Below are 23,551 nucleotides of genomic sequence, written 5' to 3' on the forward strand. Positions count from 1 at the left end.
TCACGTGCTGCAGAGCAAGAGCTGCAGGTCCATCAGGAATTTGGGCTGGGCTCCTGCTGTAGGCAAATCCAGCCTATTTATGAAACATGAAGTACAGTACACAAACACTCTTATCAAAAGTTACCTTTAATAGGGAGGAAAAAGGGTTGCTAGGGCAGTCGATTTAAAGTCACGTTGTTCCAGAAGCTGCAACGACAAAATTGAAGCCTTTTCCCTTCCCGGAGTCCAAAGTTGCACCAGGCCCACACAGAAGTAAAAAAGCCTCCCCAAAATCTGGAGTCACTGTAGAGTAGTCCACCATGACAGCAGACGAGGCAGAAGCTCATACCACTCCCCAGACCTCCTCAAAGGCAGTAGTAATTTTAGCACATGTCAAGGCAGCAGAGAGAGGGTAGTTGCTGATAGAAATCATCTTTTCTGTATAGTCAACATTGACCTGGGAGAAAACAGGAAAGTACATATTTATCTGCATATCAAACCACATCTTATCACTTAGTCCCATCTACTTCCATTGCTCACGGAGGCACACCATTACTCCTACATGCCTGTGCTTCATCTGAGACGTGACATAGCCACAACAAAGCACAGCAGGACAACTGCTTGCCCTCACTATTTCCCCACTACCCAGAGGTAGCAAAGTCACAAGTGTTAGAGGAGTTGGACAATTTCTTGCCAGGCTTACCTTAGAAGAAGGGCTACAAAAAACACCCAAACAGAAGATAAGGTAGGAAAAACACTCAGAGTAACACTGAAATCTATTGTAGCAAAGATTTTTCCAACCCCAGGTAATGAACACATGCACGTACCGAACCATGGGCAAAAGCTCCCACAACAATAGTTACTGGCTCCGCTGCAGGAACCAGTTCACGCAGATCTGTCACCTTTGGAACTGCAAAAGAGGTGCCTATCTTCATACAGCCCACAGGGAGATGGTCATTGATGGGATTTTTAATCACCTCGAGAGGACAGAAAAGTTCACGAGTGCAGGGTAAGTTACGCGATAGGGTCTTTAAGTTCACTATATAAACAGTGTACTTACACTACATTAGTAGCTGCAAAGAAGGAACACTGCACCATTACCCATAACCAGTCAAGGAGTGTTTACCTTCAACAGCTTCTGAGGCCCATCAGCTGCTCGGACACTGAGCTTATGCAGCAACTGAACTGACAAGAGAAGAACATTAGTTAAGCAACCTGTTCTCTGGCTGGAACAATCCTATACTCTACCTAGTCACGGCAGCTAGAGGAGTAGCTCCCCACATCTTCTAAAGTAGTCTGATCCAAGAACACTGATCAGGGAGTTATTTTGCCAGTAACAGTCTCATGCAGACAACTCCCAACTGTGTTAAGGAACGTATATTTGAAATACGCATCTAGAAATTCACTACAAAAAGTGTTTTTCTTCCTCTTCTCCCACTTTTCCATTTTTCATGTTGTTGCATATTTTTTTTTTGACTCTTCACAATGTCTTTTCCATTCCTACCACCTTCCTGTGTTATTTTATGATGGCTAGAAAGCCTGAATCACTTACCCATTAGACCACAGAACCGATCAAAAGTTCTTGGGATCCTGGTCTGAGGGTTGACCTCGATCAAGACATTCTTCTGCGTATGGATGTAAACCTGCAGGAGACCGGCCCGATTCAGGGGGCTATCCATGAGCATCAGGAGACTCTGGAAAAAAAATACACGTATATACGTGTATATATATATAAAGGGTAGTAGTTGAATTAGAGAAAGAGGAAGAAAGGAAGATTAGAATAGTTAAGGTTTAGAACATGTGAATGTAGAAGTAATGCTGAGGCAAGGAATCCCATATCTAACTATAGGAATTGCTACTGTAAAAAGATAATTCTAGACATAAACTTAGAGGAGTTATTAGACATTAGCACAGTGAGCAAGGCCAAATTCAGTCCCACATCCCCCAGACCGCCCCCCAGCCTCCAGGGGCCGTCTCCCCAGCCCACTGGGGGGGCACACAACAGACCCCAGCCCCCCTGGGTACCTGGTGGGTGATGTCGGGCCGCACCCCCGCGGGGTCCCGGCCGCTCCTCAGCAGCATCGCCTTGTGCTTGTCGCAGTTGAGCAGCTCGAACGTCTTCCCCACCTGCGGGAAGGGGGGCACAGCTCACAGGGACGCGCACCGGGCACCGCCGGCGCGGCGGGACGAGGCACGGCGCCCGCCCTCACCTTCACGGTCTCCAGGCTCGCCCCTTCCAGCACCACCAGCAGCCGCCGCTGCCCCGCCGCCCTCTTGGCCGCCGGCGGAGCCTCCTCAGCCGCCTCCCCTCGTGTCCCGCCTGCCGCCGCCATTTTGCGTCCCCGCCCCGCTCGCCCCCAGTCCCCGCCCCGGGGCTGCCGCCTCCAAGATGGCGGCGGGTTCCGGAGGCGGCCCCGGGAGGAGGGGAGGGGAGCGGGGCGGCCCCTTCCGCTGTCCTTCCCGGCGCGGCCATGGCGCAGAACCTGAAGGACCTGGCGGGGCGGCTGCCGGCCGGGCCGCGCGGTGTCGGCACCGCCCTCAAGCTGCTGCTGGGCGCGGGCGCCCTGGCGTATGGCGTCCGCGAGTCCGTCTTCATCGGTGAGTGAGTGCCCGCTCCCCGGCCCCGCGCTGCCCGCCTCCCTGCCTCCCTGACCGAGTGACTCCCTCTCCCCGCAGTGGAAGGCGGGCAGCGGGCCATCTTCTTCAACCGCATCGGCGGCGTGCAGCAGGACACCATCCTGGCCGAGGGGCTGCACTTCAGGTAGGGCACGGCTCCCTTCTCCCCGTCCCCCCGTCCCCTCGTCCCCCCTCCGCCTGACGGGGCGCCCCTCGCTCCCTCAGGATCCCCTGGTTCCAGTACCCCATCATCTACGACATCCGAGCCCGGCCGCGCAAGATTTCCTCCCCCACCGGCTCCAAAGGTGAGAAGGGCTCCACAGGGCGCACCACGAGGCCCTGGTGGCTCCCATGTGCACGCCAGCCCCGCTCACTTCTTCACCCGTCTCCTCCTCAGACCTGCAGATGGTGAACATCTCCCTGCGCGTCCTCACCCGCCCCAACGCCGCCGAGCTGCCCAGCATGTACCAGCGCCTGGGCCTGGACTACGAGGAGCGAGTCCTGCCCTCCATCGTCAACGAGGTGCTCAAGAGCGTGGTCGCCAAGTTCAACGCCTCGCAGCTCATCACACAGAGAGCTCAGGTGACTCTCCCCGAGCAGGCTTCTGCCCGCCTTGCAAAGGGGTATTTAAACCCTGCATGCTGGCAATGGTACAGCAGGTGAAGGATAAATATATCAGTTTTGTAGCAAATGCATCCAAAACGGAAAGAACACAAAAACACTTACTGATTACAGTTCAATTCTGGTACAAACACTGAGGCTGTACCACCAGCCTCAGCAAAGAAAATCACATTCATGATATATAGCGTCTATATAGAAATATTCATGATATATAGCACTATATAACGTAACACTGGGGGAGAAAGAGCTGACTTACATTGTGGTACATGCGTGACAGTAAAATTGGCTGTAAAAAAAAATTACCTGGTCCTTCATGGGTATCAGAAGAGCTGTCAGAGCAAACACTTTAAAAGGATCTGAAAAGAGAAATGGATGAACAGTTAAAAGAGTTGTAAATGTTCAGTGATAGATGCTACAGAAGAGTGAAAAATAGTTCTGTTTAGAAAAACATAGAAGGTAATCCGGGGAGGGGAGGGTGTGCAAAATTATAGAAGTAATTAATTTGTAAAAGCCCATACCTCTAAGTTTATGTTCTGATAATTTGATTGCCAGGGATTCTGAGAATATCTGTCACCTATTCCAGATGAGGGAGAGACAAGTTGCTGATCTTCTTTTAAAAGGCTTTAGAGGAGATCCTACGTGAGACTGCTAAAGAGGATGAGTTGGCAGAAAGATGAAACAAAGCACCTCTTAACTTGTTTCAGATCCACAACAAAAAAAGGCAAAGAATAGAGATGAGTGTCTAGATTTTCTGTGAGAATTCATCCTTAATTTCAGGGGTTTGTCTTCTGCCATGTGGTCTGCATTGAGGAAATTATTTAATTTTTTACGTCTTGTATAAGGAGGATTAGTGGAAAGGGACAATATAATAAGAAAAAAAAACTGGTTGCAAATGATTTAGATATTGTGAAGTAAAGCAGAGAATAGGTATCTCTGAAAGTTCAGAACAAACTAAATCGAATTTCATTCTTATCATATTTCCAGCATTACCATAAAGTGATACGTACGGAACTAGTTGATAATCAGATGAAAATGAAGTGACTTTACATGGTTACGTGCTTGCAGTTCACTCAGTAAAGGGTTCTGTCATCGTTTTAGAATTCTGCTTAGAAATAGCTGCAATAGAAATAAAAGCAAATACTAGACAGGTCAAAGGTGTGATACCATAGCAGTAACTTTTATTTAAATCATTATTTCGTGCAGGATTTATCAGCCTATCTGAAAATCTAAGGAGATAGTCAAATTCCAAACAGTGGCAAATTCAAGATGGAGAAGGAAATACTTATTGCCAAAACATGGATGAGAACATGGAACTACACAGCATAGGATGTGAAAACAAAAGAAAAAAAAACACTCAAGGTTTTTTTCCCAATATTAATTGTATAGTATGGTTAAATAATAATTATGGATAAGCTGTGATTTGGCATTTGAAAGCATGTGCAGAGTTATTTAGAGGTGACAGATTCACAGAACAGGCATTAATGTCCATGTTTCAAGCTTTGTTTTAGGGAATGTCTCTCAGGTGCGGTGTGAATGAACTGCGAAGAGCAGTTGTGCTTCGGTTTTATAGTGCACAGGAAGGGAGAAGCAGCCTGCGTGTGGTACTCTTTTTGCTATACTTGTGTTTCAGGTGTCTCTGCTCATTAGGCGAGAACTGACGGAGAGAGCCAAGGATTTCAGCCTCATCCTTGATGATGTGGCTATCACAGAGCTGAGTTTCAGTCGTGAATACACAGCGGCCGTGGAAGCTAAGCAAGTGGGTGAGTTCAGTTTAGGCCTGGAAAGGGGGGGTTGCTTTTGCCTTTGTACTTAGTTTTTAAACAAGGTAGCGAAGTTGAGTTAGTATGTCACTGCTCTTGCATTGATACAGCTACAGCATTGCAAATCTCAGCTTGCTTAGTAAGGGAGCCAACTAGGTTATTTCACGAGTATTATCAAAAAACCTTGGGCTATAGCTCGTGGAATAGATCATTGGTGGGACTGTTCCCAGAGCTGTAGGATTCCTTTTCAGGGTGTGACTACCCTTTACTCTATGGGGATTATGTTTAGAGGGCCTGGTTGCTGTTGGTTTTACTTTTTTAAAAAAAAAAAGTGTGTGTGTGCGTATATATATCCCTAGAATGCGATCAGTTCTGTTGGAAGCATGAGCTCCCCAGGCCTCAGGTACAGAACCCTCGTGGAGAGTTCAGGAGATGGGATCTGCTTTGAATGCTTTTGTCTGTTCCCTCTGTAGCCCAGCAGGAGGCACAGCGCGCACAGTTCCTGGTGGAGAAGGCCAAGCAGGAGCAGAAGCAGAAGATTGTTCAGGCTGAAGGGGAAGCTACAGCTGCTAAGATGATATCCTGCTCTGGGGTATTTTGCGGGATGTCTTGTGAGCTTGGCAGTCCTGAGAATCTGTTGCAATGGGTTTGTGTTGATCAGACTGATGAGATGATAGCCTCGAATAGGTTGCTATTTGTTTTCTGTGGTTTGTTTTTCTCCTTGCAGTTGGTTGGAACGGTATTTGTTCGAGGTTACAGCTCAGAGCAGAGACCCTGAGCCTTCACTCCCTGTTGTTAAGGTTTAACTTCTTTTGGCTGCATGTGGCCATAACCCTATTGTTCTTGATTTAGGAATGCAACAATGTCCCTACCCAAGAGGCTCAAGTTACTGGAATAGCAACTGCATTTTTTTCCTCTAAGATACTTGTTGATACAGCATAGGAGGAACTTACTGAATGCAGGGGGCTTCTCTTAGTGGGTTTTTCCTTAACTTTTGCTCTCCTGTACCTCGGTGAAGCTCTGAGCAGGAATCCAGGCTACATCAAGCTACGTAAGATACGAGCTGCTCAAAACATTTCAAAGACGGTAAGTGGTGGGGCACAGAATACCCATCTTCCTATTGCAGTCATTCTGCTGTGCTGCCTGTGCAGTGCCCACATGGGCGAAGTTAAGGTGAATGTGACCTGCCTTGTACCAATCTTTATTCCTGCCATGCTCTCTTCTGTTCAGATAGAGCTAACAATTTCGTTAGCAGTGATCAGCACTTACACGTGGTGATAGGAGTTTGTGTCTGAGAAAAGGGGACAGATCAGCATGGGGTCAAAAGTCTGTCTGATAAGGAGACAGAATATGAGCACTTCCTTTAAAACGTCTGACAGTATAAGGAAAGGAAGTCAGGAGATGCAGTTGATACAACAGAAGGAAGGGAGGCCATCAAAGGGACCTGGACAAGCTTGAGCATTGGGCCCATGTGAACCTAGTGAGAATCTCTTCTCTACGGAAGAGAAAGCTCCGGGGGGACCTCACTGAGAGCTTTCAGCACTTAAAGAGGACTTACAAAAAAGATGGAGAGCGACTCTTTGCACTGTCAGATAATGGTAGGACAAGAGGGGATGGTTCTAAACCAAAAGAGGGGCGACTTAGATTAGAGGTTAGGAGGAAATTCTTCTTTCAGGGGGTGGTGAGGCACTGGAACAGGTTGCCCAGAGAGGCAGGGGAGTTGGAATCAGGTGATATTTGGGGTCCCTTCCAACCCAAGCCATTCTATGACATTACATGTATATCATTGTTTTTGGGAACTAAGATCTTAAGTGCATACAAACAAGACTGCTGTATGTAGAGGGAGTGACAGATTCTTTTTTAATGCTATTCTTCCTTACGTATTTATACTCTTTTATACCACCTCTATTTTTCAGATTGCTGGTTCACAAAACCGCGTGTATCTCACAGCAGATAACTTGGTACTGAACCTGCAGGATGAGGGCTTTACCAGGTAAAGGGGACAGTTGTTGTGGGTGGATTTACCTGCACCTTACCTGTGAAGCTGCTCTTCCATCTGGAGCTCTCTCAGGATCTTTCCTCTGAGAGGAGCCTGATGCTAGAGGACAGACAAGTAGGCTGCAGTCCTGCTTACTGCAGAAGTTAATTTTTTTCACTGTAATTGATTTACTCTTGTTTTGTTTTTTTCTTTCCTTGCCCCCGTGACCCTTACTGCATCTCCTGGCACAGAGGAAGGTAAGACACTGAACTTTGTCTTAATCCTTTTGCTAGTACTTGGAACAAGAGTGTTGATGTTTACCAGGGTGTTGCTTGGGCCTTTCCATCTGTCAGGAGTTTATTCTATCTCTGTCTCGGTTCCCATTTGTGATGTGAAGCTTGAAGCCTTTCCTTGCAGGGGCCACACAAACATCTACATCAAGTAGGAGATGCTCAGTAATTGGAGCTGTTTGTGTGGGGAAGGCAGGAGTAATATCCTGAGGAGTGTCCTCTGGTCTATCTTCCACATCTGCGTTTATGGCAAAGAGGACTCAACAAAAGTAGCTAGATGTTTGTAGGAATTTGTGTTGATGTGGGGCAATGCTCTCTTGCAAAATGCTCTTGTTATTCTCTAAAAGCTTTCCAGTGCATGCTAGAAAAACTCATTCCCTGCTTTCAGAGCTGGACAGAGTTTGGTGGCTTTGGTCTAATCTGTCTGTGTTTACTGGGTAATGGAGTGCCAGCTGAGTTTATAGGATGTAGCTAAAAATCTTAGAATGAAGAAAGGAAATCAGAGCTGTCTTCTTTTTTACTTCCCTGGGGCATCTCTGATCTTCCTTGCCCCTGTTTGACCAGATTCTGTCTTATGTGTCCCAGCAGACCTAAGGGGATTTTGAAAAAAAAGGAATCATAGAATCATAGAATCATAGAATATCCTAAGTTGGAAGGGACCCTTAAGGATCATCAAGTCCAACTCTTGACACCGCACAGGTCTACCCAAGTTCAGACCATGTGACTAAGCGCACAGTCCAATCTCTTCTTAAATTCAGTCAGGCTCGGTGCAGTGACCACTTCCCTGGGGAGCCTGTTCCAGTGTGCAACCACTCTCTCTGTGAAGAACCCTTTCCTGATGTCCAGGAAACTGGACTTAAAGGGACTTTAAAGTTGTCCTTTTGGACAACTTGTTTGGCTGAGGCACCCCATAGCCCCAAATCTGTAGTGAGGGTCTGACTTTGCTTGTACTTCCTGGACTGACTCACTTCTGTCTTCCTTTCAGTGACAGTCTCCTACTCAAACAAGGGAAGAAATGAAAGAACTGAAGCCAACTAGAACCGTCGGTGCTGACCAGTAGAAGATAAGATACGAGTGAGGAGCTTTGAACTTCCTGCACTGGCATTGTTTGCCCTCACTTTGAAATTGTTAAACCAGTAACTAGACTTAGTTCCCATGCCCCAGCTCCATCTGTGGTGATCCAGTTGTGGAACTGGGCTCTACCACAAGGTATCTGTAATCCCTTCTTCACCTCGCTAGTTAAATCTGGGGAGGGGGCAGAGGGGGGTTACTGGTACTAACCCATGCAGATATAGTAATTCACCTCTAATTGTCATTAATCTGCGGATTTCTGTAGGGTAAAATTAGACCAGTTTTTTACTTTGTTTTGGCCAAGTGAGGGTGTTCTGCCATCAGCGTGAGACCTTCTTCTAGTAATATTGGTTTCTATTTCACTGTCAGTCCCAAGACTGAATTCAGGATAATGTCATTCATTGGGTGCCTGTCACTGCTGGAATATCTGTCACTGTGTGCTCAGTGATTTTCTCAAACATTTATAAAAATTAAAAGCCTCAAAATTTATACTGTGTGCAAGTGTGCTTAGTTCCCGAAAAAGAGGTTATTTTCCATTAGGGGAAAATGGAGTAGAGCTCTTCTTTGGTTGCAGGCACCTTACCAGTTCTTAGGCAGGTACCTCACCTTGCAGGCTCACTGTTTCCACTGAATTACAAGCTACGTGGGCCAGAGCTCCAGGTATGTCTCATTTCTTCTCTTTTCTCCCCATTCACCCGTCTGGATTTCTGCTCTACATTGAGAGGAGAGAATGTGGTCCTAGGATCCCTGCACCAAAGCAGGGGAAAACTACAGCTAGGTTTCTCAAGTGCTCACTGTGGTCTGGTGTCAGGTGAGAGTGATGAATTATTCAGTTCCCTAAATGCCATTGACTTCATACACAGGGCCTAGATGTGTCTCAGACCAGAAGAAATTCTCCCACATTTCCAGGCATTCTGAGTCCTAGGTCACTCCGTGAATTTCATCTCAGACTTTCCACTAAGTAGGGACTGAGCTCTTCCACTTATCAGCTCTAACCAGATTCTAGTCCAGGCCACCTCAACAGTCTCTGAGTATCAAATGCTCACAGATCAAGCAGTGCCTGTGCCTGTAAATTAAAGGTTCCCCAGCATGTCTGTTACGTCGTCCAGCTGCCACAAAAAAGTTCGGGTCTGACTTTTTGCAGATAAAGCCATAGCTTTATCCAAACTCGGCATTCTCCCACGTTTTCTAGGTACAGCTCATGGACTGGGGCCTAGTTTGGAGGGGCATGACTAAAAGCTGTGCTGAGGCTCATTGCCACCACCACAGACAGGCTACAGTACTTGAACACTCACCAGCGTTCAGATTCATACGAAATGGTGGGGGGAAGGGGCCTCAGGAGGACTTTAGTCCAGGTTCCTGCTGGAAACGTGCCAGCAGTAGATCGCGTGGGCTGTGACTTTGTCCAGGCAGTACTGAAAAGCAGCAAGAACAGAGTTCCCGTGCTGAGCTTCTGTTGGAATGGTGCCTGATGAGGAGATGGGTGTTCAACCCGAGCCTCCCAAGCTGCAATTTGGAGCCACTGCCTCTGGCTCTGCAGTGTGCCACTATCTTCACGAGGGGCTCCTCGGTTTAGTTGAAAATGAGAGCAGCTTGCCCCTCAGCCTCCTCTTTACCAGACTAAACAAGCCAGCTCCCTTAACCCCTTGTAGGTAACTGGCTATCATCTGTGAAACCATGGTGTGGTCATGCTCTGGTCTGCCTTCTCTGTAAAGACAAAATTTCAGCTCTACAACTTTTCCAAATACCAAAACAGAGGTGCAGAAGTCTGTGCCTGACTGTCACAGCTGACTTTCAGTGATGAGACTTAACCTGACGGCTATAAACACTCAAGTCTCGCAGTAAGATGCCACCATAAGGTTGCCAGAACTGATGAAAAACTAAGCTAGAGCTGTTGTAAGGCTGCAGGACTGTAAATGAAAGCAGGAGAATAGCTATACCCCAATTCTAGAGGAAATTTCCAGGTCAGCGTTCAAACAAATACATTTTTATTTACAAACACTAGTGAAAACATGGCCATCACATCAAATTCTGGCATATTTACAGGATCAAATAGAAAAGGGGTTGGGGGGTAGAAGGTCAGGATAAAGAGAACAGGCAGTTACCTGTTGAATTACAGGCAGGCTAAGCTGAAAGAGGCCCAAAATGCTGTATTTTAAAACAGGAGCCCTGGGGCAATGCTAAACAGGCTAAACTCTTTAACTCACGGGCAGGTAGAGATGTAGCTCCTGTAAAGCTCTTCTGTAACTCCTCAAGAAGAGGAGCTGCTGAAGCAGGGGTGAGTTTAGGTGCCAATGTGCACACACAAAGGGAAAGAAGGGTGTGATTTTTTTTTTTTTTTCCTGTTAATGAATGAAGGACAATGAGCAAGTTCACAGGCCAGTGTGGGCCAGGGACAGTGAGGTCTGCTGAGCTGTGAAGCAGCCTGGTTCAGAGCACTGGAAGATGGCATGGAAGAAATGGGGAAGGCCTAGTTCCAGTCCGTGAGGTGGGAATGTGAGACAGGCCAGCCTGGATCCAAGCTCCAGTTCTGCACTCCATGTTCAAAACCTGCTTATTGATGCTTATTTTTTCTTTACTGAGCCTTTCTGCTTCTTGTCTGAGGAGAGCTGTTTCCGTACTTTCTCCTCCTTTTTGCCCAAGTTCTCATAAACTGTTGACTCCTCTTTCTGCCTGCTAGACCAGGAAAAAAGGAGAAAAAGTGAGCGGAAAGGAAAAGCCACTGAACCAGCAGGGAGAGCATTGCCAGAGGGTCAGCACTTACTTGGAGGATTTTCTTGAGGCCTTGGCATGCGCGTTCTTCATTGCAGGCGGGTAGGCAATGTTCCCATACTCAGACTCAGTTTGCTTGCTTTTCTGAGACTACAGGAGAGAAAATGCTAGCTGAGAAGAGTACAGGCTGGGAAAAGCATGCGAGGTATCATAGGAGATTTCTGGCTGTTAAACCACACATCACGCTAGGATCTCAGTGGATTTTGGTGTTGACTGAAGTCCTCAGGCTCAGTATTTTCTGCCCACCCCTAGCCCAGAGGTGAACACACCTGTGTTCTCGTATAGGAGTGAACTGTGGGGCAATGAATTTCTGGAGGCACTGACATGCCTCATTGTGATGTGTTTTGGCTCACGGGATAGGAGAGTCTGCTTTCTCACCTGGATAACCTCCAGCTTTTTCTTGGTTGTCTCTATGAACTGGCAGATGGCCATGTAGATGAACTTGTACTGGGCCTCTGTCTGCACCATCCCTGAGCGCTGGGACCTCACCATCTGGATGGTCTTCTGGATGTCAATGTCACAGTCCAGCCCTAGCAAGGGGCACCAGAAAAGCTTTGCACATGTTTGCTGACACCCCCCTCTCCCAGTTCTGCACCAGAAGCAGTCACAGTGGAGCTCAGTCAAGAAGTTTTCAACTCCCTTACCTCCCCCATGGACCTCCCACCCCTCCTTCCTGCTCAGCATCTTCCAAGGCACTCTGAGGTCCTCTTACCCTTGGTGGAGATTGCTTCCACTATCATATCGATGACGATGATCGTCCCCGTGCGGCCGATCCCAGCGCTGTAAGGAGAGAACAAGCAGAGATCAGAGCTGCCTGTACATCAATACATCCCCCCCAGCTGAGCACAGGCCAAGGTCCTGAAACAAAATGCAGCTGTTTCTGGGGCAGCTGTTTCATGAAGCACTCATAGCAGCTGTTTGTTGGTGCCACAGAAGAGTCAAGGATTCAACAGGCAGCAGGGTTTGGTTTGGGGACATCAAAGAGGAGAAAGGGTTGGCATGTGCTTCGCTCACATGTCCTAGGGAACGGCTGGTGCAGCAGGACAGAGACTTTACCCCTCAGACCCTAGGGTCTGTACCAACCTGCAATGCACCAGAATGGGCCCAGCAGCTGGGATGCTCTCCTGTTTCTGGTTTATTTGGTCGAGGAAGCTCAGCACTCCTCCTGGCTCACTGGGGACACCGTGGTCAGGCCAGCTCAGGTACTGGTAGTGCCAGATCTCACGCACAGCATCACTCTGATAACAGAAATACCCCACCGGTAAAACTGCAACCCAGACCCAACTCTGTCCCAAAGAGAGCTAGGTTTTAAGCCAAAGTTTTGTGCACCCCTTGGTGATTCCACCAGTGCCCCAGCCCAAAACAAAGGGGAACAACAACCCTGGACTGATGCAAGAGCAGCACCACCACAGCACCCAGCAGGCTCCATGGCAGCCCCCAGCCAAGCACACTCACGTTGTTCTTCGGGCACACGCAGAGGTGGCGGAGTTTGTATTCCAGTGCGTCGTGCTCCCCGATGTTCTCCACGAGGTAGGGACCGTATTCTTTTGTGCTGCCCAACTCCGGCCAGTAGGGCACGCATTTATTCTGCGCAGAGAGACAGGAGGGTGAAGGCAGGCAAAATGCAGGAAAGAGAAAAAAAACAGCCGTGGTTGAAGGGGAAAAGGGGGCAGCTCCAACACCTGCAAACACCAACTTACCCGCCCTTTTTCTACCTCCCGCGTGGTCATCACAATAATGCGAGTGTTCTCCTGCCACACCATCTGCCAGAAGTCATTGACTGTGGCGTCCAGGCAGCCCTGGCTCGCAATGTAGGTCTTGGTGCACTCGTCTGGGCTGATCAGATTGTTCTGGGTGTGGACAGGGGAACGTCAAGAGGGCTGCAGGAGTTGGCAGGCCTCCCCCCCCCACCTTGGGCGTACTGCCAGCTTTCAAAAGCCTCACCTTGACGTAGTTGGCGTTGATATAGTCGGATCCGGGGATGTTTGGGTCCCTTCCTTGGAGGATGACTCTAGAGTGATCGACTAGGGGCAGCAAAGGAATAAACAGAGTTATGAGATATTTGGTGCCCGGTGACATGAAGCTCCTTAGCTGCCCCATGCCACCTCACCCAGATTACCCAATGCACACAGTATGGGTCTATTTTCATACCCATTTCATACATTTACGTTATTTTCAACTCCTTCTCTGAGGTCAGGCCAGTTTTAACCTGTGTTCCCATTTCTCTCCCCCCATGACAGACCATAATCTATAATCCAGTCTGCTGCAAACTTCCTTCCTTCCTTCCTTCAAGGTCATAAAAATGCTGTGACCTCTTATCAGCTCTTAAATCCTCAAATTAAGGGCCTCATAATCATAATGCAGACCTCATAATCTACCATGGAAGACAGAGCAGGCCAAGACAGGGCAAGAAATGACTTGGACACCTCTCCAGTCTCTGTCTACTTGCCTTTTTTATTTTATTTTTTAAAACAGCAAAGGAGCAGGACTCACAAGGCAAGATGTTCTTGTATCGGTTCTTGCTCTTGTTTTCAGGTCTCTGTCCCTCATGACGGTCAAACAGCTGCTTGGCTTCCTGTTTTTGCAGGCTCTGAAAAACAGGAGAAAGTTATGGTAAAGCCACAACATATGACAGGGAAGGTGGACACCCAAAGGAGGGGTGGCAATTCTTAGGACACATGGGTATGCTTGTGGGGGAGCAGAGAAGTGAAAAGGAAACCTAGACTCGAGAAGTCCAAAGTTCGTGTCCTTACTGTCTTGGTGACTAGTTCTTCTATCCATGAACAATTACATTTCTATCTCACTGGATTAAATCACTTAATGATGACGCTTACACCCCTCCCACACCCCACCCCCGAGGAAACAGACTTCTCTCAGAGATAAATCAACATGGATTTGCAAGACTTCCTGAGAAGTCTGTGTCCAGAAAGAAATCAGGGATGGAGAATGAGGTGGTGCACAGGAACTCCCCCCCAAACTTCGCCAGAGTAGTTTCCCCAGCAGTTTCTTACATCAAATTCCTCCCAGAATCCAGCCTTGGATGTTTCTTCAGATACACTCTTCTTGTTCAGTTCATGCACTCTGTTCTCGATGTCAGCAGCGTTCACCCTTGTAGCATAGTAGGGCTGGGGACAGGAAAACACAACGGGTTGGCATGAGAGAGATGCTGCTGGAGTTCAGAGTCTCCTTTGTGTGCTATGGAGGAGAGGGACACAGAGCAGAAACAAACAGCAAGGGGGTCCCTCCAAAGGATCCCTGAGAAACAGAGGAGATGGGATTTACCTGCTTCAGGTACACAAAGGTGCCAGACACTTCCTCAATTCCAGTCCTCTTGAAGTGCTCCACCAGATCGGCCAGGCTGTCAAACTTCTCAGCACCTCCAACTGTGTAACGCCCATTCTAAACGGAGGAAGGACATGTTACATCCCACAGCATCCCTACAGGCAGAGCTGGTAATGCTCAGGGGAAAGGGAAGGCTGAGGTGCAGTCACAGGCACCACTTTGTGGCACTCCCACCCGCTCACCTCACACATGATTTTGACGTGGGTGACTTTGAGACGGGCCCCGGAGGCGCTGCTTGCCCCAGCTGAAGGAGCATCAGAGCCAGGTTTTGGTTGGTCGGTCAGGACGGACAAGACGAAATCCCCGGGTTTGCTGAGGCTCTCCCGCACCAGGAAGGTCCAAGGTGTGGCTTTGACCTGGAGAAGTGACTCAGCGGCCGCGCCTGACAGATGCCCATGGTACCATCTAGAAAAATAAAAACAGGAAAAGGTCAGAAGAGAGGTGGAGATGCAAGTAAGTGGGTGCCCTTGAGCATCCACTCGCTGAAGAGTACAGGGCAGCAAGCTGTGGAAGGAGAAGCTGTGGGGGGAAGAGAAGGCTTGAAGCAAGAGAGGAGAAGGGGAAAAATGGAGGAAGGATGAAGGGAGGGAAACCAAGGGAAGAGCCTTACAAAAAGTAATGCTTACTGGCTTTGAGATCAGCTCGGGGAGGGCACTTGTGGGTTTTAGCACCTCTCAGTATTATTGGGACTCCAACCTTACTGCCGCTGAGTGCTTTGGAAACTCAAGCACTGAGGGAACAAAACTGCCTCGGTCAGTCAGAAACTTTCCCATGGGATCAGCAGCACACAGAGGGCTACGCTGAGATCAGACCCATTAAAGGACCAGCCTAGGGGAGGATACTTCTCTTGGACCTCTAGCAGCATCCCCCCCTTTCTGAACCTCTTCAGTCAGAGGATAATTCCCATTCCCTGAACACATCACACCGCAGCAACCAGCCTAGCCATGGGGATAAATGCCAGGAGCCGCCTGGAGCCCACATTCTGCTTCTGGTGCTTTCACTGCTCTTGATCCACGTGCACAGTCCTGCAGACGGAGGCGTTCTCCGCCCTGCTGCAGGATGGCTCAGGGTGCAGAGGGACATGAGCATGGTGCAAATGGCACAGCTACTGCCAAGCCCCTTCACACGTGTGCAGGTCTCAGGGAGGTGCGTGCCTGCCTGGTGGGATCTGGCAGCACCCCGGGGTGGAGGAGCACTGCTCCCACTGTCCCCACTTGCTGCTCTGCTGGGTCTGGACCCGTCTCAGCCCTGGTGCTCCTGTCTAAAGGCCGTGCTCACCACAGCTCCGTCCTGCTTCCACAAAGCTCCCCTGGCAGCTGCAGCCACAGCCGTTTGGGCCATCTCCCCGGTGAGCAGCATTTCAAAAGCAGGTAGCTCTTGCATCAGACCGACTTGCAACGCCTCTTCCTGCCGCTGCTCACTTCAGGTACTGCAGCAAGCACCAGGCACACTCCCTACATTGCTGCACACACTGCAGCCAAGGCCAGGCAGGTGCTTAGATGCGCCATGGTAGCAGGTTTGCTGCTGTGGTACGATGAATCTGGAATTGTTACAGCTCCTCTGCTGCCTATTCCCAAGAAGTAAAATCTAGCTCAGGAGGCTATGCCATGGTCGCAGAAATAGCTGGGCGTTCACTCACCCATCCTCTGCACTCCAGCCAGAGCAACCCACTCCTCTATGCAACCTCGAGGAATCATTTTGAGAGCAAATTGTGGCAGGCAATTACTGTGTCTCAGCTAGTGCTGGCCAGCTTCAGTTTCTGTTCATCCTCACCTCGTGCACTGCAAGCAATAGCTGCTGACTTCCACAGCATGGCAACCCCTCGTTTCTCACCCTCTTCCCAAAGAAGCGAGCAGCCACCACCTGTCAGTGCTGAGATGTCCCCTGGGGAACGTTTGGTTCCCCTCCTGCCCAGGAAAGAAGTCTCTGGGACCCCCCCTCCCCACGTAGGAAGGAGTTAGTGGGTCCTGTCCCCCCTTCCTCCCCCCCCAGCAGAGCCCAGCTCTTCAGAGCCACGTGATGGAAAATCACTTGGGGAGAGAGTGAGAGGAGCTTTCGTAAGAGCCTTGAGGGGGGGGAGAAGTTTCCAACCGCAGGGGAGGAAGAGAGGAAACTGCAGGGCCACGGCGCAACGGCCTCGAGTGGAGAGGACAGCCGGGACACAGACACTGCCCGCTCTGCACCACTGCCCCTGAGCACACCTGGGTGTCCCCAGGCACGTCCCGAGCAGCGTGGCTGTGCCCTGCTCCCCAGGTGCACCGGGGGGACCTGCCTGCCCCCAACCCTGAGCCTGCCCCCGCCCCAGGGCACGGCACAACTGCTCCCCAGAGCTGCGTCAGGGAGGCTGAAAGCACAGCGCTGAGGGCAAAAACCACCTGATTTGATTTAACTTGGTGTCAGAGACATATGCAAAGCGGGGCAGGAAGGAGGCTGAGCGGGCCAGGAATAGCAGGTGAGCGTGGCCCCGCTCAGCCGCACAAGCCAGCCAGGCCTGGGATGAGCAAGGAGGTTTGGGGCTGCCCCACACCATGCCACCCTGCCTACCGCTGTGGATGCGACTCACACCACAAGCGTTGCTTTTGATGAATGCTGCCTAAATAGCAAAGGCACCAAGAAACCAAAAGTATAAATAGAGCCCTGCGAGGTCGGCTGTGGTGGGATGAGGCATGTCCAGCTGCTGGTGGGGACGCTGTCCCTGGGGAAGCACAGGGAGCCAGGAGACACTTTTTGCAGGGTGCCCTGTGGGGACGAGGGCAGGGCAGAGAGGCCATGGAGCATGGAGGAGGTCTCATCACTGCCATACCAGCAGCTTTGCTTTCTCCATACCTCTCCGTAGTGGGGTCAGAGCAGTTGAGCGGGTATCGCAGGTCGATGATGGTTCCATCCTTGTCCTGCAGCGAGCCCTGTTGCTGTGTGTAGTACTCCACCAGCTCTGACAAGGTGGCGAACTTCTCCCCTCCATACAGGTCGTAGAAATCCCCGGTATTCTGGATGCGGATGTGGGTTACCTGGTCACCAACCCTGTGGAATGATGCACAGAGAAGTCCAGTGAGGCAGCTGGATAAGAGGCAGAAAATTTGAAGGCTTTGCCTGCATCACCTGCCACGGAACCATAGCAAACCGTCCCAGTGGAAGGAGATGGTTGGGAAAAGAAGCTCCTGAGGCAACTTAAGCGAGGGTCCAGAAGGTACTGGGGAAGCTCAGATCCTTTTATGGCATGGAGAGAAGTCAAAGGAGTAAGGAGATGATGAGGGAGAGACCCCAGGGCTCATGAGGACCTCTACATATTGTACATAAGCAAACCTGGAAAGACAGAAGTTGGGCTCCAAGTTACCTACCGAACTGAAAGGGAAAAATCCCCCTGATTTTTCCGGCTGGGTCTGGCTAGGAAGCTCCCATGGACACCTCGTCCCTTCAGTAAGGCTTCGGCTTCCAGCCCACTCAGGTCACGGTGAAACCACCTAGCAGGGGAGATGAAAACAGAACCAAGTAAACGAGAAATTGCAGGCACTCTTGTGGAGACGTACAGTGAAGAATGGTCCCCAGTCAGCATCCCTAGAGATACCTCTGCAGGTGACAACCAGCAGCAGCACGAAGGGTTCCTACGTGCCCGTTTTCCCCCACAGCCTGTGAAAGGTTTCCACCAAGATCCAGCTACCAAGGTGATCCCCTCCAAGCTGCCCTAACTTCGCTGGTTCCCCTCCCCACGCACACGTTTCTCAGACCCTCTTACCTCACCATTGTGGAGGGAAGAAGAAGAGGAGGAGGCCAAGTGGCTACCACCAAAGCGACTCAGAAAACGCAGAGGACAAATCTCTTTGCCCTGGTGAGAAAAGGGAAGTCGGAGGTCCGCGATGGAGCGCCCGATGCCAAGCTCTGTCTGCGCCCCTTGGGAGCTGGCCATGCATCACTCCTGCTGTCCACTCCTAGTCCATTCGGCCCCTCTCCATCAACCTGCTCCTCACTGCGTGCCTGGATCTTGTGGCCCTCTGCGCACCGCTGCAGGGCACGGGCAGGAGCAGCCCAGCACAGCTGGGCACGCGCAGCTCCAGGAACAGGAAGCGCTCTGAGCCATCAGCTCCCCAGCCCCAAGCTGCTTTGCACACACTTCTGCTTCTCCTTTTGCGTCTTTCCTCCCCAGCCCCCCTGTTATTCTTGGGTCCTTGCTTTTTTTTTTTTTTTTGCTTTTTTTTTTTTTCACATTGGTTTTGACTCTACCAGTGTTTCTAAGGTTCCAGCCATGGCCACAAAATTCAGTTCTGCAAGCCCTCTCTCTGTTCCCCATCTTTTCCAAGAGGTCAGTAAGGAACAGGAGTGTTTCTCACCCCCGAATCCTCACAGTGGTGCCAGGGGGACCACGGCTGCCTAAGGTCACCCACACATCTGCAAGGCTGAAGCAGGCAGCACACGCACGCAGCAGTGAAGCACCCTACAAGTGGTGGGCCCACACAGCATCAAGACAGCTTAGCCTAGGAGCTTTGAGATCCCAGTACAGCGTACCAAGGCCAAAGCTGTAAATCTGTACACCCAGAGAGAAAGAAATAAAGAAAACTACCCATTTCCAGTTAACTAGCCGCTTCCAGCTACAGCCTGTGACTACACTTTTCCATAGCACCGATTTTAAAGCCTGCAGTTCTTACGAACAAATGGGAGCAATGCAGTGACCAGGATGCATTGATCCAGGATGAGGATGATCCAGGCGGCAAAGGAGCCCGACTCTTCCTTGGAACCATCTCAGCTACCCTGCGTGGTGGCTGAGACACATGGGGTGGGCAGCAAGAGCAGCAAGAGACTCGCTCATTTCAACTCTTTGCAGCTGCAGACTTCCCTACACACCACCAGACTGGGAAACCCTGCAAATAGCTGAACTGTCTGCTAGTAGTGGCCAAGACATACAGAAACCAGCAGCAAAGGGAAGTGCAGGGGACTTGATCTGAGAAACTAACTGCATTGCTAGAAAGACTGCCCAGGCAGCTACAACGCCTTCCTTCAAAATGCTTCCAGTTTCGCACAGATGACAAGCTGGGATGTGGTGAGCTGCAGGAATCCAGCTGTATTGACTTAAAACCGATACTAAAAAAAAAAAAAAAAAAAAAAAAAGAGAGAAAGACTTTAAAGGCACAGAAACCTGCAACTCAAAGAAACCAATTTTACGCAAAGAACGGACTACACCTAAATCGAACTGCTGACATAGAAAACTGGCCCAGAAAACAAATATTGTTTAGTGATTAGACAGAAACTTCTGGGCAAAAGTCCCCAAAGGGAATTCCTGCTATATTAGATATAATCTGATTGGATATTATTATTATTATATATTGGATAATAAATACCCCAGTCTGCACATATACCAGGGTTGTCCTGTCTCGGGTGCAGAATCCAACACTTGCTGTTGTTTAATCTCATATTGTTGTTGATAGCCCAGCCCTCTAACTTGTCCAGATCTCTTTGCCTCTCTACCCTGAAGGGAGTCGACAGCTCCTCCTAATTTAGTGTCACCTGAAAACCTGCTTTGTATTCATTCAAACCTTCTGTACAGATCATTTATAAGACCATTGAAGAGAACTGGTTCCAAAATGGAGCCCTGGGGAACCCCATTACCAACTGGCTACCCACCTAATGAAACCCTATTCATTATAACCCTATTAATATATAACTGTATTATGTATTTTTCTATCTGTATTCTGGACATTTTGTCCAGAAGGATACTCTGAGGGATGGTATCAAGGGCGTTTGCTGAAATCCAAAAAGATTACATCTACTGGCTTCCCTTGGCCAGCTAGACCAAAGACACCAAGGTAACTAATTAAAAACTACCAAGGAGAAGTTCCAGCTGGTAAGGTAGGGAAATATCACAGTAGAGAAACAATTGCTTGGTATCTTCCAGGTTGTCCTCTGGAATGGTCAGAGCATGCAACAGACTCCATAATATAATTAACAGGTCAAGAGGTTTGAGCAAAGAGGCTGCTCTTGTGATGTAGTTTGGCTTTTAGTCCAACACAGATGGTAGAACCTCATCATGTAAATTCTTTGTGGACCAAAGCCACAGCTAGTAAATGCACAAGTTTAGAAGGGAGGATAAACAAAGTGGCTAACTAAGAGGTACATACATCTGGACTGCTGTAAAAAGGACACCAAAAACAGGCACAATCCAGCACAGGGCCATTCAGGCAGTGAGGAGCTCAGTGGCTGAGAGCAAGGTTTGTTCAACCTAGAGAAAAGATGGCTAATAAAGGGATTTAAATAGCAGTCTAAGAATATGTAAAAGGAGAGTGGAGGTTTTAGAGATGATGGAGCCAAATTCTGCTCTGTGGGACACAGCAAGAGGAAAAGAGGCAAGAGGCTTAACTTGCATAAAGGGAAGTTCTGATCAGGTATCAGGACAAAAGGCACATACACAAGGGGTGGTTCAGCAATTGCCACGCGTGCCCAGAGAGGCTGAAGAATCTCCACTCCCTAAGATGTGCAAGACTAACCTGAAAAAGGCTCAGAGCAACCTGATATAACTAACATTTGAGACAGCTCTGCTGTGAGCAAGGGCTTGGACTAGGCCATCTAGAGGTCAAAATGGCTGTCAAAGGAAGAGTAGAAGGAGAGGTTATGCACAGAGGTCAGCACCATCGTCGTTGTCATCGTCATCCCGCCCTCGCATGCTCCCTAAGCCTCTATGTGCAGCTACCGTAGTTGTCTGTCAAGTCCACAAGAAACTGAGCAATGAGTTCCACTGCTAAGCCTCAGGACCAACATCTCCTTTGGCTTGCTTATAAACTGTTTCCTGCCCATTTTTGTTAACACATGGTTGTTGTAAAGAATAATAAATCAATGACCAACTCCTAATTCATACTCACCCCACCCAAGCTGCTCATTATTTTATAGACCTCTAACTTCTGTATCCTTCCTCAGCTGTTTCCCAAGCTGGACAATCCAACCCTGTTTAGATGGCCTCCATACAGAGCTATCCTGCGTTTCTGATCATTTCTGGCGTCTCTCTCTGAGATGTTTCCAACTCTGTTGTATTGTTTTGGAGATGAGGGCAAAAGGTGACCCAAAACTGCACAGTGTTCAAAATACTGCCGAGACATAAGCATACAAAGACACAACGATGATTTCAGCCATCATTCACCACAACCATGCATAAAGCAAACATTTGCATGGACTTGATGGTGACAGTCTTGCTCCAGGGAGGTTACACAGATGTTTTATATGTAAATTTTGAGCCATTTTTCTCCACAAGAGCAAACCATGCCTGAGAAATTTGGTGGCCTTCTACAATGGGGTTATGGCATTGGTGGATAAAGGAAGAGCAACTGATGTTGGAAGTTGTAGAGAGCAAGGATAGTCGCGATCAAAGAGTTGTGGTCAGTGGCTCAATGTCCAGGTGGAGACCAGTGATGGGTGGCATTTCCCAGGGGCTGGTATTGGGACCAGTGCTGCTTAACGTCTTTGTCCATGTTGGCAACATGGACAAAAAAAAGTGGGATTGAGTGCACCCTCAACAAATTTGCCAATGACACCATGCTGAGTGGTGGCAGTCAATGTGCTGGAGGGTTATTTTTTTCACCTCACTATTCAAGCTCTATTTGGTCATTTGGAAATATGCTGAACAGCGCATGGTTCAGCTCAGACCCTTACATGTCACCACTGATAACTTCCCTTTGCTGTAAAAACCTAACTTTTATTCCTACCTTCCGTTTCCTATTTTCTGCAAGTTATTCACTCAAGAAAAGCGTCAGCTTCTCTCTTGTACCATAGCTTCAGCTTTGTTTAGACTGACATGAGAAAATCTTGTCAAATTCTGTTTTGGAGAGACCGTCCTCCCTTGTCCGCAAGCTTGCTAAGTTCCTCAAAACATCTAGTTCTGCAAGACAGGATTTGCCTTCACAAAAGCAGATGTTGATTCCTTCTTTGATATCTTACTCATTGCTTTCTCTGTTACCTCTTGCCCAGATATTGACTTAATTGGCCTGCTCCACTCTCACGTTTGGGGGAATGGCATCTGTGACAGTTGTTAGTGCCAAGTAAAGGCCAGCTGGTGCTGGTCAGTGGGCATATGGACCATCGCCCTGTAACCTGCCCTAGCCCTGTGCTCCACCAAGCCATGGGGCCACAGGACAAACAGATTCTACCCATGGACTAATGAGAATCCCCTTTCCTTACACCACCTCACTACAGCCCCCAGGGCAGAGCGCCCATTTATACCAATGGCAAAGTTTTCCTGTCCTGCTGTTCCATAAAGACTGTAGCAAAACAAAAGTCACCAGGACTAGAAGAGCCAGCCACCTCACCGCCCTCTGTACAAAACTATCCTCAGGTGCTGCAGCTTCAGGGCTCGCAGAATAACTGCAGTGAACTGGGCATCACAGACTGCTTTTTCTTTATCAAAGCAAGGATGAGCAACAGTAACAGCAATCTAAAACACTAAATCTCAAGTCTCTCAGCTCTTTTTTTACAGTATTTTTCCCTTCTGTGCTCGATTCCTGCTGCCAGCAGCTTAGTTTTTCCCAGCAGCTCTGTTTCCTTGCTCTAAGTAGCACACGCAGCACTCACCCACAGGATGGCATCAGGCCCGTGACTCGCAGGTCCCCGCTGATGGGGAATTAACAGCAGCTGGTGGAGGAAGAACCACAGCCCTTAGCCAGGGCGTCCTACTGAAAAAAAGAAAAAAAAAAAAGGAAGATTGGAAGTAGCAGGGGGTGACCTCACAGCCTCACAACATGGCTGGATGCTCAGAGCAGCTCGTTCCAGGGCTGGGGCAGGAGCAGCTGGCAGTGCCCCGGGTGTGCGGTGCCTCCTGTGACTCACCTGTGTCTGGCCCGCACAGGCTCAGCCCCGAGCCCTGCCTGTTTCTGGGCAGGCTGAGGGAGGTGGTAGCTCCAGGCTAGGTGAAACGCAGGCCTTGGGCGGAGGGCTTAATTTTCACCATTTGCAAAACGCTTCCTGGGCTGTAGTTAATAAATAATTAGAGGGGTGGGGGAAGGCCAAAACCAAACTGGGGGGGGAGGTAGGTAGCGACGGAAGGGCCTGACTGCTCTTCCTGCCTCCTATCCGCTAGGTTGACGCCCTTGCTGGCTACATTCCTACAGGGTTTGTAACCAAAAGGCACAGAGTGCACAACCCAACGCCGC

General features: G+C 49.2%; 3 protein-coding genes across 7 annotated transcripts; 1 reads left to right on the forward strand and 2 right to left on the reverse strand.

Annotated features, from left to right (window-relative positions):
- Positions 1-108: 108 nt before the first annotated feature.
- On the reverse strand, positions 109-2,356 carry EMG1 (EMG1 N1-specific pseudouridine methyltransferase). The gene is made up of 6 exons (XM_027449799.3): positions 2,190-2,356; positions 2,005-2,106; positions 1,532-1,673; positions 1,106-1,164; positions 807-956; positions 109-436 (listed from the first exon to the last, which is right to left on the reverse strand). Exons 1-6 carry the CDS (start codon positions 2,310-2,312, stop codon positions 323-325), a joined length of 690 nt encoding a protein of 229 aa, XP_027305600.1. The 5' UTR covers positions 2,313-2,356; the 3' UTR covers positions 109-322.
- Positions 2,357-2,407: 51 nt separating this feature from the next.
- On the forward strand, positions 2,408-8,804 carry PHB2 (prohibitin 2). Its single transcript, XM_072043322.1, has 8 exons — positions 2,408-2,577; positions 2,656-2,740; positions 2,821-2,900; positions 2,993-3,177; positions 4,847-4,976; positions 5,450-5,553; positions 5,985-6,062; positions 6,893-8,804. The coding sequence occupies exons 1-8, from the start codon at positions 2,451-2,453 to the stop codon at positions 6,971-6,973; spliced, it is 870 nt and encodes a 289-aa protein (XP_071899423.1). The 5' UTR covers positions 2,408-2,450; the 3' UTR covers positions 6,974-8,804.
- A 1,482-nt stretch (positions 8,805-10,286) lies between these two features.
- PTPN6 (protein tyrosine phosphatase non-receptor type 6) lies at positions 10,287-23,379 on the reverse strand. Of its 5 annotated transcripts, none has more exons than XM_072043300.1 (16): positions 23,229-23,379; positions 22,974-23,071; positions 17,768-17,890; positions 17,256-17,450; positions 14,612-14,834; positions 14,370-14,486; positions 14,099-14,212; positions 13,581-13,677; positions 13,032-13,111; positions 12,788-12,937; positions 12,543-12,674; positions 12,171-12,325; positions 11,800-11,867; positions 11,466-11,617; positions 11,080-11,177; positions 10,287-10,988 (listed from the first exon to the last, which is right to left on the reverse strand). In XM_072043300.1, exons 2-16 carry the CDS (start codon positions 22,985-22,987, stop codon positions 10,880-10,882), a joined length of 1,827 nt encoding a protein of 608 aa, XP_071899401.1. In that variant the 5' UTR covers positions 22,988-23,071; positions 23,229-23,379; the 3' UTR covers positions 10,287-10,879. The 5 variants fall into 5 exon arrangements, with proteins under 5 accessions (XP_071899401.1, XP_071899396.1, XP_012952282.1 ...); XM_072043295.1 differs by having other exon boundaries at positions 10,287-10,991; positions 23,229-23,378; XM_013096828.5 differs by having other exon boundaries at positions 10,287-10,991; positions 22,974-23,074; positions 23,229-23,373.
- Positions 23,380-23,551: the final 172 nt, after the last annotated feature.

This window comes from Anas platyrhynchos, chromosome 1, assembly GCF_047663525.1.
Source record: "Anas platyrhynchos isolate ZD024472 breed Pekin duck chromosome 1, IASCAAS_PekinDuck_T2T, whole genome shotgun sequence".
Classification (NCBI taxonomy): Eukaryota; Metazoa; Chordata; class Aves; order Anseriformes; family Anatidae; genus Anas; species Anas platyrhynchos.